This window comes from Tupaia chinensis, unplaced genomic scaffold, assembly GCF_000334495.1.
Source record: "Tupaia chinensis unplaced genomic scaffold, TupChi_1.0 Scaffold000187_1, whole genome shotgun sequence".
NCBI lineage: Eukaryota > Metazoa > Chordata > Mammalia > Scandentia > Tupaiidae > Tupaia > Tupaia belangeri.
Window position 1 is genome coordinate 5,023,543 of NW_006159662.1, and position 15,354 is coordinate 5,038,896.

A 15,354-nucleotide genomic window follows, 5' to 3' on the forward strand; every position below is an offset into this window, starting at 1 on the left:
CCAAACCGTGTTCCGCCAGCGGAGGCGGCAGCTGCGACTATCGCCGGCGCGGAGAGAATCCCACAGCCCAAAGTACGCGCGGTCCGGACCCTGTGCCGCCGCGCTCCTCCCTCTCCGCCCCCTTCGCCGCCGCCACCGCCTCTCGGCCCGTTGCCGTCTGGGGGAGGGGAACGCAGACCTGACATGCGCAGTGAAGACAGCGCGGGCCGAAGGGCGGGACCTGAGGCTACGGCTCCCGGAAGACGCCGCCGGCACCGGAACGCTTCGCGGGTTCCTGACTCTTGACAGGACACTGCTGCTGGGTGGAAAGCGTTCACCGCCCGTCTGCAAAGTGGGTCTGGGGATTTAGAAAGAGTGGCAGTGACAAGAAGCCGCCCAAGAATCCCAAGAGAAAAGAGCTGAGTGGAAACCACATTTACATAAAAATGCCGATCTCCTAAACTCTGGGCCCTTGCAAAAACGACTTGAGCAACATTTCGCCGCAAGCTTCTGGCCACGTGGTCTCATAGAGAATGGCCACCTTTAGCTTCCGGTGTGACGTCGAGTTGACGGAACTCGTGTGGAAGGAGCCCAGGGGCGGGGATTATGTAATTTTCCCAGCAGCCCCACCTAACCTCAGCTCGTCCGGGGAGGGCAAGGTCTCGCGCAGTACCGGAGGCTGCGACCCGCCCCCACGGTGCGCGCAGGCGCAGACCAGCCGCAAGCATTCTACGTAACGGACGGCCGAGCCTACGTGAAGAGTGGCGCGGAGTGACTGAGCTACCTGTCCCGCTGTGTCCTACAGGCGTTGGGACGGTAGAACTGCGGTGACCTCGAGGGCGGCGGCGACGCCAACAGGCAGGCGGGGCGGACGCGGCGGCTGCAGCAGCGCTGGGCCGGGGTTTAGCCCGGGATACAGGTAGGCAGCAGGACATGACGCGTTAGTGGGGCCAGGCCGAGCGATGACTTGAGTTGCCTGGCCTATGTAAGCCCGATCCCGTTTGTCACTGAGCCAACCTTTAAGCCCAGCCGGTGGTGACATGCATCGTTCTTGATTTTCCTTTTAAAATACTGTTTTTTTAAGAAAACCTCTGTCCACTCGGAGGCCCCACTTTCTGTTAGTCTTTTAGGGACGGGGTAGTTTTAATAGTTTTCGGGAACTTCCCCAGACTTGTGAGCAGATGCCAGCTTTCAGAGTGTAGCGGAAGAATGGAGACATTGGGAAAATCGATCGCCAGTGTTGGGGAGAGACTAGATAGAGTGAACAGCAACTCCTGTGGCCAGTCTTCTCTGAAGGTTTCTGACACAGTACATGTTTTTATCCAACAAGTGCAAGGAGACAGAAATGTCATATTCTGCCCATTGTCAGAAAGGCCTTATCTAAACCGACAACAAAGAATGATTGCCTCACTTATTCCTCTTTCGTTTTTAAGTCTGGACTCAGTCGCAGAGAGACTACTGAATCAGGTAGCAGAAGACAGTCAAACCAGGCTTGTCAGTGCCTGTACCCTCCCTGGGTCCCCGTGTTCCTTACTCAGGAGTCTCAGGCTGGGTGGCCTGGCAGGGAGCTGTGCATTTGAGAGATGAGTTGACAGGTGCTGCCGAATAGATTTCTGAGCGACAAGGCCAAGGCACAAATGGTTTGGATAATTTTAACCTAAATAACCTTGAAGGAGCCATTGGAGTGCCGAGTTATCTTAGTAATCCTTCCATGGTGTGAACACTCTTAATCGGAAATCCAGTTCCAAAAGATCGGACCTTTGGCAGGCAATTAATCTTAAGTGGACTGGACCTATATTCACCTTTAATTGCTTCTGTCTGAGAAAATTGAAGACTGGGATCTGAAAAGGGAAACACAAAAGATGAAGTTTGGTTTTGTTTTAAACTCTTAAAGAATTTTCGTAAGGCATAGTGGAAGGGAAGATTGGAAACTATATTGAGTGTCTACTGTACCAGGCAGTGTGTTAAAATGCGGCACAGGCCTATGAGGCAAATAACAAATGGTATCCCTTTTTTCTATATGGGAAACAGGGAATTTTAACTGATTAGCCTGGGGTCATGTGACTGGTGAGTGGTAGAGTTAACATTTTAAACGAGGTCTAGCTCTACCGTGTGCTCTTTTTCATATTTCTTTTACTTTTGATCACATGTCACAACATGAGAACTAGGGTGGGAAGCCTAGAAAAACTAGGAGAGAAACTTTAGCAGACAGTTAAAGTAGATGTGAAACTAAAAATAAACTGTTTTAGAGTTTGGAAGTATTTATTAATAAAAAGTCATTAGAGGGGCCGGCAGGTGGTGTTGTGGTTAAAGGCACTGGACTCGCATGGCCAACCATGGTTTGAGTCCTGGACCTAGTGGCTTCCTTTCTCACTTTCCCCATGTCTGTCTCTGGTCAAATTGGAAAATAATGATGATAATAATACTGAAGTTAAAGTAATTCTTCAAAAAGAAAGTCATTAGAAGAAGCTAGGCGGCCAGCAGATAGTGTGGTGATTGGGGCACTGGACTCTGACCATGGTTGGAGTCTCAGACCTGGTGGCTTGAAATTCATGTTGGGTGCATGCGGGTGTATGCCCAGTTCCAAGAGAAGAATGGAGGAGAAGAGATTGTGCTGTGGCCATCCCCGCTGGGGGATAATTTCTTGTTTTCTCTCTGTCTCTCTGGCAAGCTCATGTGCCCTATAGAGAAAAAAAGGAGACTTAGCTAGGTATTTTGGAGACACAACCTCTTTGAGGTTGGTTTTAGGAAGTCATGCTCTCCCACAAAATGTTCTTGGTGCTAACCTCAAAGATCAAATACTGGAAAACGTGTACTGTTGGCCTGTCTTTTATGGCATTTCTCCAAAGTCATTTGTATTTTTCTTAAATTATGAACTGTAATTCTAAGACTATATATATATATATATACACACACACACTTTTAAATATTTTTATTTCATTCCATTTATTATCATTATTACTAGTTGTTTTTTTTTGTGTTTTTGCTTTATGTTTTTTTAATTTGACCAGACAGCGAGAAAGAGAAAGCAAGCTGCCAGGGCCAGGACTCAAACCATGGTTGGTCATATGGTAGTCCAGCACCTTTAACCACTACGCCACCTGCTGGCCCCATAAGCGTATATTTTCATAATTGTCAGAGTTCTCATGCTGTTACCAGAGATCAAAAGAGAGAGGGAAAAAGGGAAAAAGTATCCCTTGGGATACTTTTAATGGGGCATGGTTGTATTGTAATCCTGTTTCCTCCATTTCCCCATCCTGTAGTGATTAGGGGCAAGTCGGCCTGGGCCTGGTGTGTTTTTCAAGCCTAAAGGATTGGGATTTGAACCATGGTCAGGCATGTGGGATCTGGCTCCCTTAACCGCTAGGCTTGGGGATCCAAGGGTTGCAAGATACTGGGCAATAACCTTTGATATTAAACTGATTCCTGTAAGATATTTACGGTGTTATAAATATGAAATTTAGAATATTCACTACCCCAGGGTAACTTGAAAGAGTGGTACTGGTACATATTTTCTTTTTCTGCTCTCTGACCTCCATTAGAACTCTACAAACTGCATTATGATCTCCACTTGAATGAAATACGCCTAGAAATGTGCTTCTCTGACTTCTATGATACCGCTTGACCAAAATGTCTTCTTTTTCTATAAAAATGTTCTTCCTATTATGATCACCTATTAAATCTTATGATTTAAGATTTTGTTTTGGTTCCTTCCTTCCTTTCTTCTTTCCTTCCTTCCTTCTTTCTTTTTCTTTTTATATCCTAACTCTTAAGACTGTACTTCCTAGGCAATCTCTCTGTTCCCCTATTATCTCTATTTCCAGCTCAGGCCTTATACTGAACTCTTGACTTCTGTGAGCATTCTCAACTACTTTCTTTACTCCCTCTGTAAGATGGGTCACTGAAAATTAGACATAAATGTTAATCTGCTAGCTACTTCTTGAAAACATTCCAGACTTTTCCAACAGGTGCTAAGTTGAATTTATTGCCTTTCCCCCCCACTTTCTTCCTCCTTTATTGTTGTGTATCTTAATTAAAGATGGCTTTGTGGGAACCAGCAGTTAGCGTAATGGCTATGTCACTGGACTCCCACGTAGTCGACCGCGGTTCGCGTCCCGGACCCGGTGGCTTAAAACTCACGCCGGGCGCGTGTGCGTGTGTGCCCAAGATCCCAAGAGGAGAAGGGATTGTGGTGTGACCATCCCCGCTGGGGGGTGATTTCTCGCTTTCTGTCTCTATGTCTGTCTCTGTCTGTCTGGCGAGCGCACACGCCCTACAGTGAAAATCTCTCCAAAAAAAAAAAAAAGATGGCTTTGTATAACTGGTTATCAAGCCAAAACTTGCAGCCACCACAGATCTTTCTTCTGTATACCCAGTCACTTCATGCTGGCAAATATAGTTCTTAAATGTCTGTCAGATCAGTTTTCCCTCTTCATTCCTATCAGTACTAGTTGAATACGGATTTATTTAACCCGTCTCAGCCACTTCCCTATTTTGCCTGCCTCAAATGCCCTTTTCAGTTCACTCTGCAAGCTGTCAGGGTTAAATTGCAAGTCTGATAGTGCTACTTTCCTACTTAAAATTCTTCAGTTGCTTCTAACTTTCTGAACTAACTGGTATGGTATTCAGATAAGGATCAGCACCTCCTGGACTTTCCAGCCTCATTTCTTTTACTTGGGTCTACACACCCAAAGCTCTGTTGAATCACACCCCCCAGAAATAACCTGTTTCAGGCCTCTGTCCCATAGCTGCTTCTCAGTCTGTAGTGCCTCTTTCTGAGTGCAGGAACCATGCTTATATTTGACTTTTTAAGAACAGTTTTTTGGGGGCAGGCCCCTAGTGCAGTAGTTAAGGGCTATGCACAGACAACCAGATTCCGTAGGTCAACCACAGTTGGAATCCTAATCTGAAAAAAGTATTCCGTGTGTGTGTGTGTGTGTGTGTGTGTGTGTGTCCTAAATCCTGACAGAATGGGGAAGTGGAGGGGAAAAGATTGTGAGATTGTGGCATGACCATGTCCCATTAAGGAGTGTTTTTTTCCCCCTCTCTCTCATGAATGCATATACCCTCTGGCCCAAGGGGGGTGGGGAAGAGGTGGGGAACTTGTTTTGTTTTGCTTTGTTTTTAACAAAAGTTTATAGTAGAAAAACAGGAAGACAAAATACCCATGATCCTGGGACCAGTAGGTGGTGTACCAATTATGTCACTAGATATAACGTCGCAGTTACATCATGGCTGACCATGGTTCAAGTGCCAGAGCCAGTAGAATATGTGCATACCCAGTGTACCCAAAATCCTGGGAGGAGAATGGAGAAGGAATTGCGGAGTGGCCATCCCCCCTTGGGGGTGATTTCTCATATTCTGTCTCTGTTTCCTCTGGCGAGCACATGTATCCTATAGCAAAAATCTCTCTTTAAAAAAAAAAAATGAAATGGCCATGATACTACCATGCAAACTAGCTGTTTCTCTGTAGATATAAGTCTTTCTAAACCTTTTGCTTTATTCTGCATTTGCTTCTTGAAAATTATGGGTTCTAACTTCATTTGCAATAGCTTTTACCAAAGAGTAAATTTGCTTTGTGGATGCATCAGTAGTTTAACTAAATAATTTCAAAACTTTCATTATCAGGCCATCAGGTGGTTTGGTGTTTAAGGCACTGGACTCCCACATGACCAACCACTGTTCGAAGTACCAGACCTGGTTGCTTAAAAATCTCGCTGGGCATATGTGCGTGCCCAAAATCCCATGAGGAAAAGAAAGGGTTGTGGCATGACTATCCTTCTTGGGGGTGGGTGAGTGATTTCTCACTTTTCTCTGTCTCTCTGTCACCTGCAAGCACAAGCACCTTATGGGAAAAAGAAACTTAAAAAAAAAAAAAAAGGGGGGGGGCCAAATACAAAACTATCTTAGGTAATACTGGGCCTAGCCCAGTACTGGTGCAGCCTGTGCTGTATTGCCATGTAGAGCTGGAGGCCACTTGACCTGAAGGTTCCAGTCCTCACGTTGGCCTGAAAGTATGCTGGTACACTTGGGCACCGCAAATCCTAAGGAACTGGATGACTGGAGCAGGGGGGCATAACATGATGAGGCCCTGTGGAGGCTGCTTGCTCTCTCATGTGTGCACATGTATGCATACACTATCATTAAAAAAAAGTAATATTGTAACACTGGGGCCAACTAAATTCCTGTGCAGATTTTATTCAGGAATCTCATTCTACTTAGTACAGTGTCTACCATGGTGATGTGTTTAGTGAAAGTACATTCACTTATACATAGTAGGATCATTTTTTGAGAAGCAATGAAAGCCAAAGGAGTCTTTACATTGTTTTGCAGTAATCAGCCTTTTGCTATGGTTTGAGTCTCTCCCACCCCCGCACCCCCCCACCTCCGAAATTTGCTTGTGACAGGATTAAGAGGGTAAAGGCTTAATCTGATTATGGCATTATGAAATGGAGCCTTAGGGAGGAGATCAGGATTAAAATCATCAGGGTGGGGCCCCCATGATTGAGTTCCAGTGGGTTTATAAAGACAAGGAATACCAGATCATAGAGACGTTTATGGATATAGTCGCTTTGCCCTGCTCTTACCCTTTTGCTTTGAAACTGCAAGATGCCCTTTGATCTCAGACCTCCAACCCATGAGTGGAATAGACCTCTATTTTTATAAATCATCTAGTTTCAGGAATTTTCTGTTGTTAGCAACAGACTGAACTAGAACTAACCTTTGATGATTGTTGAGTTCTCATGTAACAAAAATTCTTTTCTAAAAAAATGATAGTAGTTTTGGGAAGGAGAAGTAGAGAGTGAGGAGAGGATTTTGAGGCAGGGTAGTCCATTTAGGATAATACTGTGGCTCTTGGTGCTAGTAAGAATTTGCATTATGGTGACTTTGGGAGTCAAAGAAGAGGGGCTGGCAGGTGGCATGGTGGTTGAGGGCTCTGGACTCCCCCGTGGCCAACTGCAGTTTGAGTCCTGGACCTGGCGGCTTGCTTTCCCAGTTTCCCTCTCTCTTCCTCCCCCCCCCCTTTTTTTGTAGCCCGTAAACTTAAAATGGTTTTTACATTTTTAAAGTGTTTAAAAAAGAGAAGAATGTTCAACAGAGACCAATACTGGTGCCCCAAAAAACCTACAATCTGACCTTATGTGGGAAAGCATCCAAGTCTATCAAGATGGACATCCATTAGATAATTGATGGTACAGGATTGGTGTTTAGATGAGAGAACAGGTCTAAAATATAGCCTAAATGATTTTCATGATTGAAATATACTTTTTAAATTCTGACTCCAATGTTCTCTCTTTTTTTTGTAAAATCTTACCTTTTTGGCAAAGTTATTGCACTGTCCTCCGTTTTCTTGTAATGTGGGATATTTTTTCATGATTATATTGGTTCAAAAATTTGTTCAGATGTTGGAATACTTCGTGTTATTTTCCAGAAAGCTATAAAATGATGATATATTGAATTCCACCATGCACATTAGGAGCAATGTGTTAGCAGAAGGTTACTACTTTAAACAAGTGAGATTAAATGACAGCCTCTGGTTTACACTGAGAAGCAGTCTGTAAAGTGGTTCAGAGTATGGATACCAGAGGCAAAACTCTAGGATCAAATCACAGCTCTGTGCTACCTGGTAGTCAATTACTTAAACTCTCTGTTCCTTATTTTTCTTATCTATGAGGTTGGAATGTTAATGCTACTTCCCTGGCAAGGTTGTTATGAGGATTAAATTAATTTCTTTTTGTAAAGCCTTTACAATAACGCCTTGTACTTAGTGTTTTGAATGTTTGCTTTTATGATAATAAGCTGATAATTAAACTAACAAAGTTGTAGAAGGAATGCTAGAGTCCGTAATTTCTTCTTTTTAGAAGGGAGAACATCTTTTGAGTCCCATCTTTAAAATAAAACACAGCAAGATACCTGCATTTTCCTCAACTCCCAAATCATAACAACCATCAATGTTTAGGATCTCTCATTAAGATTTGGCAGAATTGAAAAGCAAAAGAAAGCTTCAGTGTAAGCATTGGTAAAATATGAAAATTGAGAAATATAATCTTTCTTCCCTGCTAAATAGGCATGACATCTTACTCTTCTCTTCCACACAAAACTTTTGTGGGCATATTCAGTGAAATGAACAGCTACAAATAGCAGTTGCACCAGATATTTTAAGCATAAACAGAGAAACAAAAAGGCAAGAAGAGACTCAAACTGATTGGCCATGTGGGAATCCAGTGCCTTAACCTAGTGGCCCCGGGCTCTTCCCTCTCCCCTTTTTTAAAGCAGGGTCTTGTTCTGTTTACATCCTGCCTCAGTTTGTGAAGAAGCCAAGACCACAGGCAAATGTCTCCACTTGAGGGCCCATCAGGGCAGGCCTGGAAACGAGCACTAGCAGAGCTGATCTAAGGATGAATGGCTTTTCAGTTCATAGGTTGTTCTTGTTACCACTGCTAGGTAAATAGTTGGTATCTTAGTCCTTCCTTATAGTCCTTTCTTGGTTCCTATGGAAAGCTCTTTATAGGCCCTCAAAAAATGTTTATTGAATAGTCAGTGTAAATGGAAAGAGAATTTTAGAGCGCCCAACCTAAAGAAATTAAATGGCCTATCCAAGATTTTCCAAATAACTAGTTACAGGACCCAGACTAGAACTGAAACTTCTTGATCTCACTTTATTGTCCTTCGTGCAATGCTATCTGATCAAACAGTGTTGAGTAAGAGCAAAAAAGCAGGAGAGGTTTGTAAATTCTTTTTTGAACTATTAACAAAATATATATATTTAGAATGGCTATCCATTTTGGAGTTTGTTTTGTTTGTTTTTAGCTTATTTTTAGGCACAATGAAAGTGTTCCTTGCTTTCTGTGTTGTCCTGCTGGTGTTCGGGAGTGTCTCTGAAGCCAAGTTTGATGATTTTGAGGATGAGGAAGACATAGTAGAGTATGATGATAATGACTTCGCAGAATTTGAGGATGTCATGGAAGATTCTGTTACTGAATCTCCTCAACGGGTGATAACCACTGAAGATGATGAAGATGAGACCACGCTAGAGTTGGAAGGGCAGGATGAAAACCAGGAAGGAGATTTTGAAGATGCAGATACCCAGGTGAGTTTCTTTCATATTGATTTCTTAATGATATTGATTATCACTTTTCTCAGATACTAAAAGTGATAATCCCTGCTTCTAGGGAAACCTTTACTCACTGGAATCTTCATTTTTGTTAAGTAGGTAGAGCTCCTCTAAATGGTTCGTGATATGTTCCCACCTTTCACATTGTTGGAATAAATTGAGTTTCTCTCCCCTTTGGATCCCTGGCTCTATCTCTAGTGAGAATAGATGCTGCGTGTGTGGGGGTGAGAATTATATCATTTAGAACGTTGGGTTCAAAAGCATGAGGAATCATCTCGGTGTCATTCCTCCCCAGCTTTATTGAGGCATATTTGACAAATAAAAATTGTATATATCTAAGATATTCAACATGGTGGTGTTTTATTTTTTGTTTTTTAAATGTTTGTCAGAGGACACATACACTCACCAGAAAGAAACAGAGAGAAAGAAGGAAAGTGAGAAAGCAACCCCCCCACACACACCTTGGAAATGGTCATGCCATGAGTTTCCCTCTCTCTTCCTCCCCCCCCCCCTTTTTTTTTTTCAAATTAAAAATAAATAAATAAAGTTAAACAAAATAATTCTTTAAAAAAAAAATGAAGGGAACACCAAGAGATGAGAACTGATTAGATGGTCAAAGGCAAGAGAAGGTGAGAAATTAGATATCTTGTTCCTTTCGACAAGTAACACTGGGAAAAAATGAGATTGATATTAATGTAAAAATAGGAAAATTCAGATAGCTGCTGAGTTTGAGATGGCTAAGAGCAGTAGCCCGTAAACTTAAAATGGTTTTTACATTTTTAAAGTGTTTAAAAAAGAGAAGAATGTTCAACAGAGACCAATACTGGTGCCCCAAAAAACCTACAATCTGACCTTATGTGGGAAAGCATCCAAGTCTATCAAGATGGACATCCATTAGATAATTGATGGTACAGGATTGGTGTTTAGATGAGAGAACAGGTCTAAAATATAGCCTAAATGATTTTCATGATTGAAATATACTTTTTAAATTCTGACTCCAATGTTCTCTCTTTTTTTTGTAAAATCTTACCTTTTTGGCAAAGTTATTGCACTGTCCTCCGTTTTCTTGTAATGTGGGATATTTTTTCATGATTATATTGGTTCAAAAATTTGTTCAGATGTTGGAATACTTCGTGTTATTTTCCAGAAAGCTATAAAATGATGATATATTGAATTCCACCATGCACATTAGGAGCAATGTGTTAGCAGAAGGTTACTACTTTAAACAAGTGAGATTAAATGACAGCCTCTGGTTTACACTGAGAAGCAGTCTGTAAAGTGGTTCAGAGTATGGATACCAGAGGCAAAACTCTAGGATCAAATCACAGCTCTGTGCTACCTGGTAGTCAATTACTTAAACTCTCTGTTCCTTATTTTTCTTATCTATGAGGTTGGAATGTTAATGCTACTTCCCTGGCAAGGTTGTTATGAGGATTAAATTAATTTCTTTTTGTAAAGCCTTTACAATAACGCCTTGTACTTAGTGTTTTGAATGTTTGCTTTTATGATAATAAGCTGATAATTAAACTAACAAAGTTGTAGAAGGAATGCTAGAGTCCGTAATTTCTTCTTTTTAGAAGGGAGAACATCTTTTGAGTCCCATCTTTAAAATAAAACACAGCAAGATACCTGCATTTTCCTCAACTCCCAAATCATAACAACCATCAATGTTTAGGATCTCTCATTAAGATTTGGCAGAATTGAAAAGCAAAAGAAAGCTTCAGTGTAAGCATTGGTAAAATATGAAAATTGAGAAATATAATCTTTCTTCCCTGCTAAATAGGCATGACATCTTACTCTTCTCTTCCACACAAAACTTTTGTGGGCATATTCAGTGAAATGAACAGCTACAAATAGCAGTTGCACCAGATATTTTAAGCATAAACAGAGAAACAAAAAGGCAAGAAGAGACTCAAACTGATTGGCCATGTGGGAATCCAGTGCCTTAACCTAGTGGCCCCGGGCTCTTCCCTCTCCCCTTTTTTAAAGCAGGGTCTTGTTCTGTTTACATCCTGCCTCAGTTTGTGAAGAAGCCAAGACCACAGGCAAATGTCTCCACTTGAGGGCCCATCAGGGCAGGCCTGGAAACGAGCACTAGCAGAGCTGATCTAAGGATGAATGGCTTTTCAGTTCATAGGTTGTTCTTGTTACCACTGCTAGGTAAATAGTTGGTATCTTAGTCCTTCCTTATAGTCCTTTCTTGGTTCCTATGGAAAGCTCTTTATAGGCCCTCAAAAAATGTTTATTGAATAGTCAGTGTAAATGGAAAGAGAATTTTAGAGCGCCCAACCTAAAGAAATTAAATGGCCTATCCAAGATTTTCCAAATAACTAGTTACAGGACCCAGACTAGAACTGAAACTTCTTGATCTCACTTTATTGTCCTTCGTGCAATGCTATCTGATCAAACAGTGTTGAGTAAGAGCAAAAAAGCAGGAGAGGTTTGTAAATTCTTTTTTGAACTATTAACAAAATATATATATTTAGAATGGCTATCCATTTTGGAGTTTGTTTTGTTTGTTTTTAGCTTATTTTTAGGCACAATGAAAGTGTTCCTTGCTTTCTGTGTTGTCCTGCTGGTGTTCGGGAGTGTCTCTGAAGCCAAGTTTGATGATTTTGAGGATGAGGAAGACATAGTAGAGTATGATGATAATGACTTCGCAGAATTTGAGGATGTCATGGAAGATTCTGTTACTGAATCTCCTCAACGGGTGATAACCACTGAAGATGATGAAGATGAGACCACGCTAGAGTTGGAAGGGCAGGATGAAAACCAGGAAGGAGATTTTGAAGATGCAGATACCCAGGTGAGTTTCTTTCATATTGATTTCTTAATGATATTGATTATCACTTTTCTCAGATACTAAAAGTGATAATCCCTGCTTCTAGGGAAACCTTTACTCACTGGAATCTTCATTTTTGTTAAGTAGGTAGAGCTCCTCTAAATGGTTCGTGATATGTTCCCACCTTTCACATTGTTGGAATAAATTGAGTTTCTCTCCCCTTTGGATCCCTGGCTCTATCTCTAGTGAGAATAGATGCTGCGTGTGTGGGGGTGAGAATTATATCATTTAGAACGTTGGGTTCAAAAGCATGAGGAATCATCTCGGTGTCATTCCTCCCCAGCTTTATTGAGGCATATTTGACAAATAAAAATTGTATATATCTAAGATATTCAACATGGTGGTGTTTTATTTTTTGTTTTTTAAATGTTTGTCAGAGGACACATACACTCACCAGAAAGAAACAGAGAGAAAGAAGGAAAGTGAGAAAGCAACCCCCCCACACACACCTTGGAAATGGTCATGCCATGATTCCTTCTCCTCCATCTTACCCTCCTTTCAGAATTTTGGGCACACACAAATATACTTGGTATGTTTTTCAAGCTGCTAGATCTGGAATTTGAACTACACTGTCAGCCATGTGGGTGGGATTCAACCACATTAACCACCAATACCATAGGCTTGCCCCAACAGGTGTTTCAGTGTGTACATGCATAGTGAAACGATTACCACAGCCAAGCTAATTAACATATCCCTCTCCTCACATGATTGTCTTTTTATGTGTGCATGTGGTGAAACTACTTAAGATCTATTTTTTAGCAAATCTCAAATATATAATACATTAACAACTATAGTCACCGTAGTGTACATTACTAGGTCTCTAGAACTTATTTATATAAGCAAAAGTTTGTACTATTTGATCTGTTTGTTAAAAATGTGTGTTATCTCTGTGTCCTATGCTTGCTGCTTACATGTTCTGTTTTCCTCTACAAATGTTGCCTTTAAAACGAGACACAACTGCTGGTGGCATTTGTAGAGGAAACAGATTGTGCCTTGTTTTTTTAGGAGGGAGACACTGAGAGTGAGCCATATGATGATGAAGAATTCGAAGGTTATGAAGACAAACCAGATACTTCATCTAGCAAAAATAAAGACCCAATAACGATTGTTGATGTAGGTATACAGGATTCTGAATTCCAAACTAATCAGTAAAATACCTTGCTGTCATTGATTCCAGGAATTAGTGTCATATAGCTGGTGTCAATGTAGTAGTGGGAACTGGGAAAGAGCAGACATCCATTCTTCTGATAAAAATCTGCACCTATAGAAGGAACTCTCTTATTTGTTTATAAGCAAGCTCTCTTAATTTTACTTACCTAGGAATGAGTAAGAGGATATATGTTTGATTTATTTTGGAGTGGAACTCAGAACCAATTTTAATATGACTCTCCAGCTTTTTATCCCACTTGATTTTCTGTACATTTCCTTAAAGAATCATCTACAAGTCTGACCTAGCAAAGTAAAATAGGCATATTTTTCAAAGTATAACCATATTCAGTGACTGTTATCTAATGTATCTACTTCTCATGTATTTTCCATTCTTTATCGCATTTACCCAACATTGCATTCTTCTGCTTTAGGTTCCTGCACACCTCCAAAACAGTTGGGAGAGTTATTACCTAGAAATTTTGATGGTGACTGGTCTGCTCGCCTATATCATGAATTACATCATTGGGAAGAATAAAAATAGTCGACTTGCTCAGGCCTGGTTTAACACCCATAGAGAGCTTTTGGAGAGCAACTTTACCTTAGTGGGTAAGTTAGGCCAACCCAAGGCCAGCCCAGTGACAACCTGGGAAGCACAGTTTGTGCCCCTCAGCCTGAGCACCCAGCTGCATTCACAGATAGCTGGCTAGAATGTGGGATTTTTTTCTTTCAGGGATCCCACTTCTGTTAGGTGTTATATTCTGAAAAAAATTGCACTTATGTAATAATGTACTCATCTTCTATTAATCGACAGTATAGCTACTCATCAGCTTCTGGTTAGAATGATATAATTCATGTTACCAAACAACTTGATAAGATGTTGGCTGAAATCAAGAAATTTTGGCATTTTAGGTGGCTTGGTAAATTACTTTCAGTTCATCTTCTAGAAACCCTCCAAGTTCCCTGAGGTTTTGAGTATTTTAGTTTTAGATGCACTGAGAAGGTATACCCTAAAGTACTTAGAGGAAGCTCTATAGTTGCATGGTATAGGGAGTGAGATGAATTCACCTCTCTTTGGCATCTAGTTTATTCATTTGTTAATTTTTTCTCTTCTCTTTTTTTTTTTTGCCCCCACATTTGCCAGAGGGTAGGTGCGCTGGCCAGAGAGAGAGACACAGAGAGAGAGACACAGAGAGAGAGAGAGGGAAAGCAAGAAAGCACCTACCATGGGGTATAGTCACACTGCTGTCCCTTCTCCATTCCCCACCCTGCACACACTCTGAAAATTTTGGGCACTTAGGCACAGGTACCAGGCTGGGTCTGGGAGTCAAATTGTGTGGTTGTCCATGTGGGATGCAGCAGTGGGCTGGACTCGTTCATTTCTTTTTAATAATAATTGTGTCTCCATATGCTCTGCTCTATAGCAGATTGATGCATATTTATTGTGCTTGGTACTTTACATACAGTGTTTTCTGTTTAACAGGCTTTGTGACAACATTGGCAGTTGGATATAGTTTCTTTGTTCCCAAGGAGAGAAACTAAAGGGCAGAAATGACAAAACTTGTCTAAGCTGTTAAAACTGCAGCCCTATCTTTGATGCCTGTTGCCAAAGACCATGCTCTGTCTACTGTCCTGTATATTTAAGAGTACTTTTTGACCAGGAAATTAGAAAAAATAGCAGCTTTTTTCTACCTTCTACTTCTTGTCACTTGTTTTCATATAGTGTATCAGTTTGTTTTACCTTGTAAGGTTGAACAGTTTATTTTGTACATTTAATGAATAAAATGAAGAGAGAAATGATTGGGATTTGAGCATTTTCTAAATCTAAAATACAACTCTTAATACCACTGATAAGACTCAGTAATCATTTTGCTGTTTGAAAAGAAAATTTGATTGACTCATAGGAGACACAGGGAGGGAGCAATGAATAGTTTGTGTTAATGGTCTTTTTTATTCACTACATAGTAATTGTTTAAGCTTTTGGCAGAGTTACTTACACTGATCCTTCCCCCTCATTTTGAATGTACTCTAAGAGATTTGTACTCTAGGCTGATCATTAAATTTAGGACATAGAAGTAATGCAAGAGTCCATAATTTTTTTTTTTTCAGGTTTTTGCCATGGAGCACTGTGCTTGCCAGAGACAGACAGAGAGGGAAAGTGAGACATCACCCCTGGGGGGCGGGGGGGGATGGCCATGCCATAATCCACTTTCCTCCCAGGATTTTGGGCACACACATATTTGTGCCTGGCATGATTTTCAAGCAGCTGGGT

At 41.2% G+C, this 15,354-nt stretch overlaps 2 protein-coding genes and 1 long non-coding RNA gene across 3 annotated transcripts in view; 1 reads left to right on the plus strand and 2 right to left on the minus strand.

Annotated features, from left to right (window-relative positions):
• The window catches only part of DDX42 (DEAD-box helicase 42), a gene marked incomplete in the record, with an annotated part of 49,453 nt that extends 48,925 nt beyond the window's left edge, over window positions 1-528 (minus strand). Inside the window, 2 exon segments of the mRNA XM_014587187.2 lie at window positions 179-337; window positions 420-528.
• Window positions 529-1,189: 661 nt separating this feature from the next.
• The window catches only part of LOC102475874 (uncharacterized), a 67,156-nt gene continuing 52,991 nt past the window's right edge, over window positions 1,190-15,354 (minus strand). The window contains exon 4 of the long non-coding RNA XR_003549132.1: window positions 1,190-1,820. This is a non-coding gene — a long non-coding RNA (uncharacterized LOC102475874). The remainder of the gene's footprint in view (window positions 1,821-15,354) is intronic.
• CCDC47 (coiled-coil domain containing 47) overlaps window positions 11,590-15,354 on the plus strand; it is a 23,587-nt gene continuing 19,822 nt past the window's right edge. Inside the window, exons 1-3 of the mRNA XM_006146805.3 lie at window positions 11,590-11,900; window positions 12,942-13,049; window positions 13,517-13,691. Coding sequence (XP_006146867.1) covers window positions 11,637-11,900; window positions 12,942-13,049; window positions 13,517-13,691 — 547 coding nt within the window. The 5' untranslated portion in view covers window positions 11,590-11,636. The remainder of the gene's footprint in view (window positions 11,901-12,941; window positions 13,050-13,516; window positions 13,692-15,354) is intronic.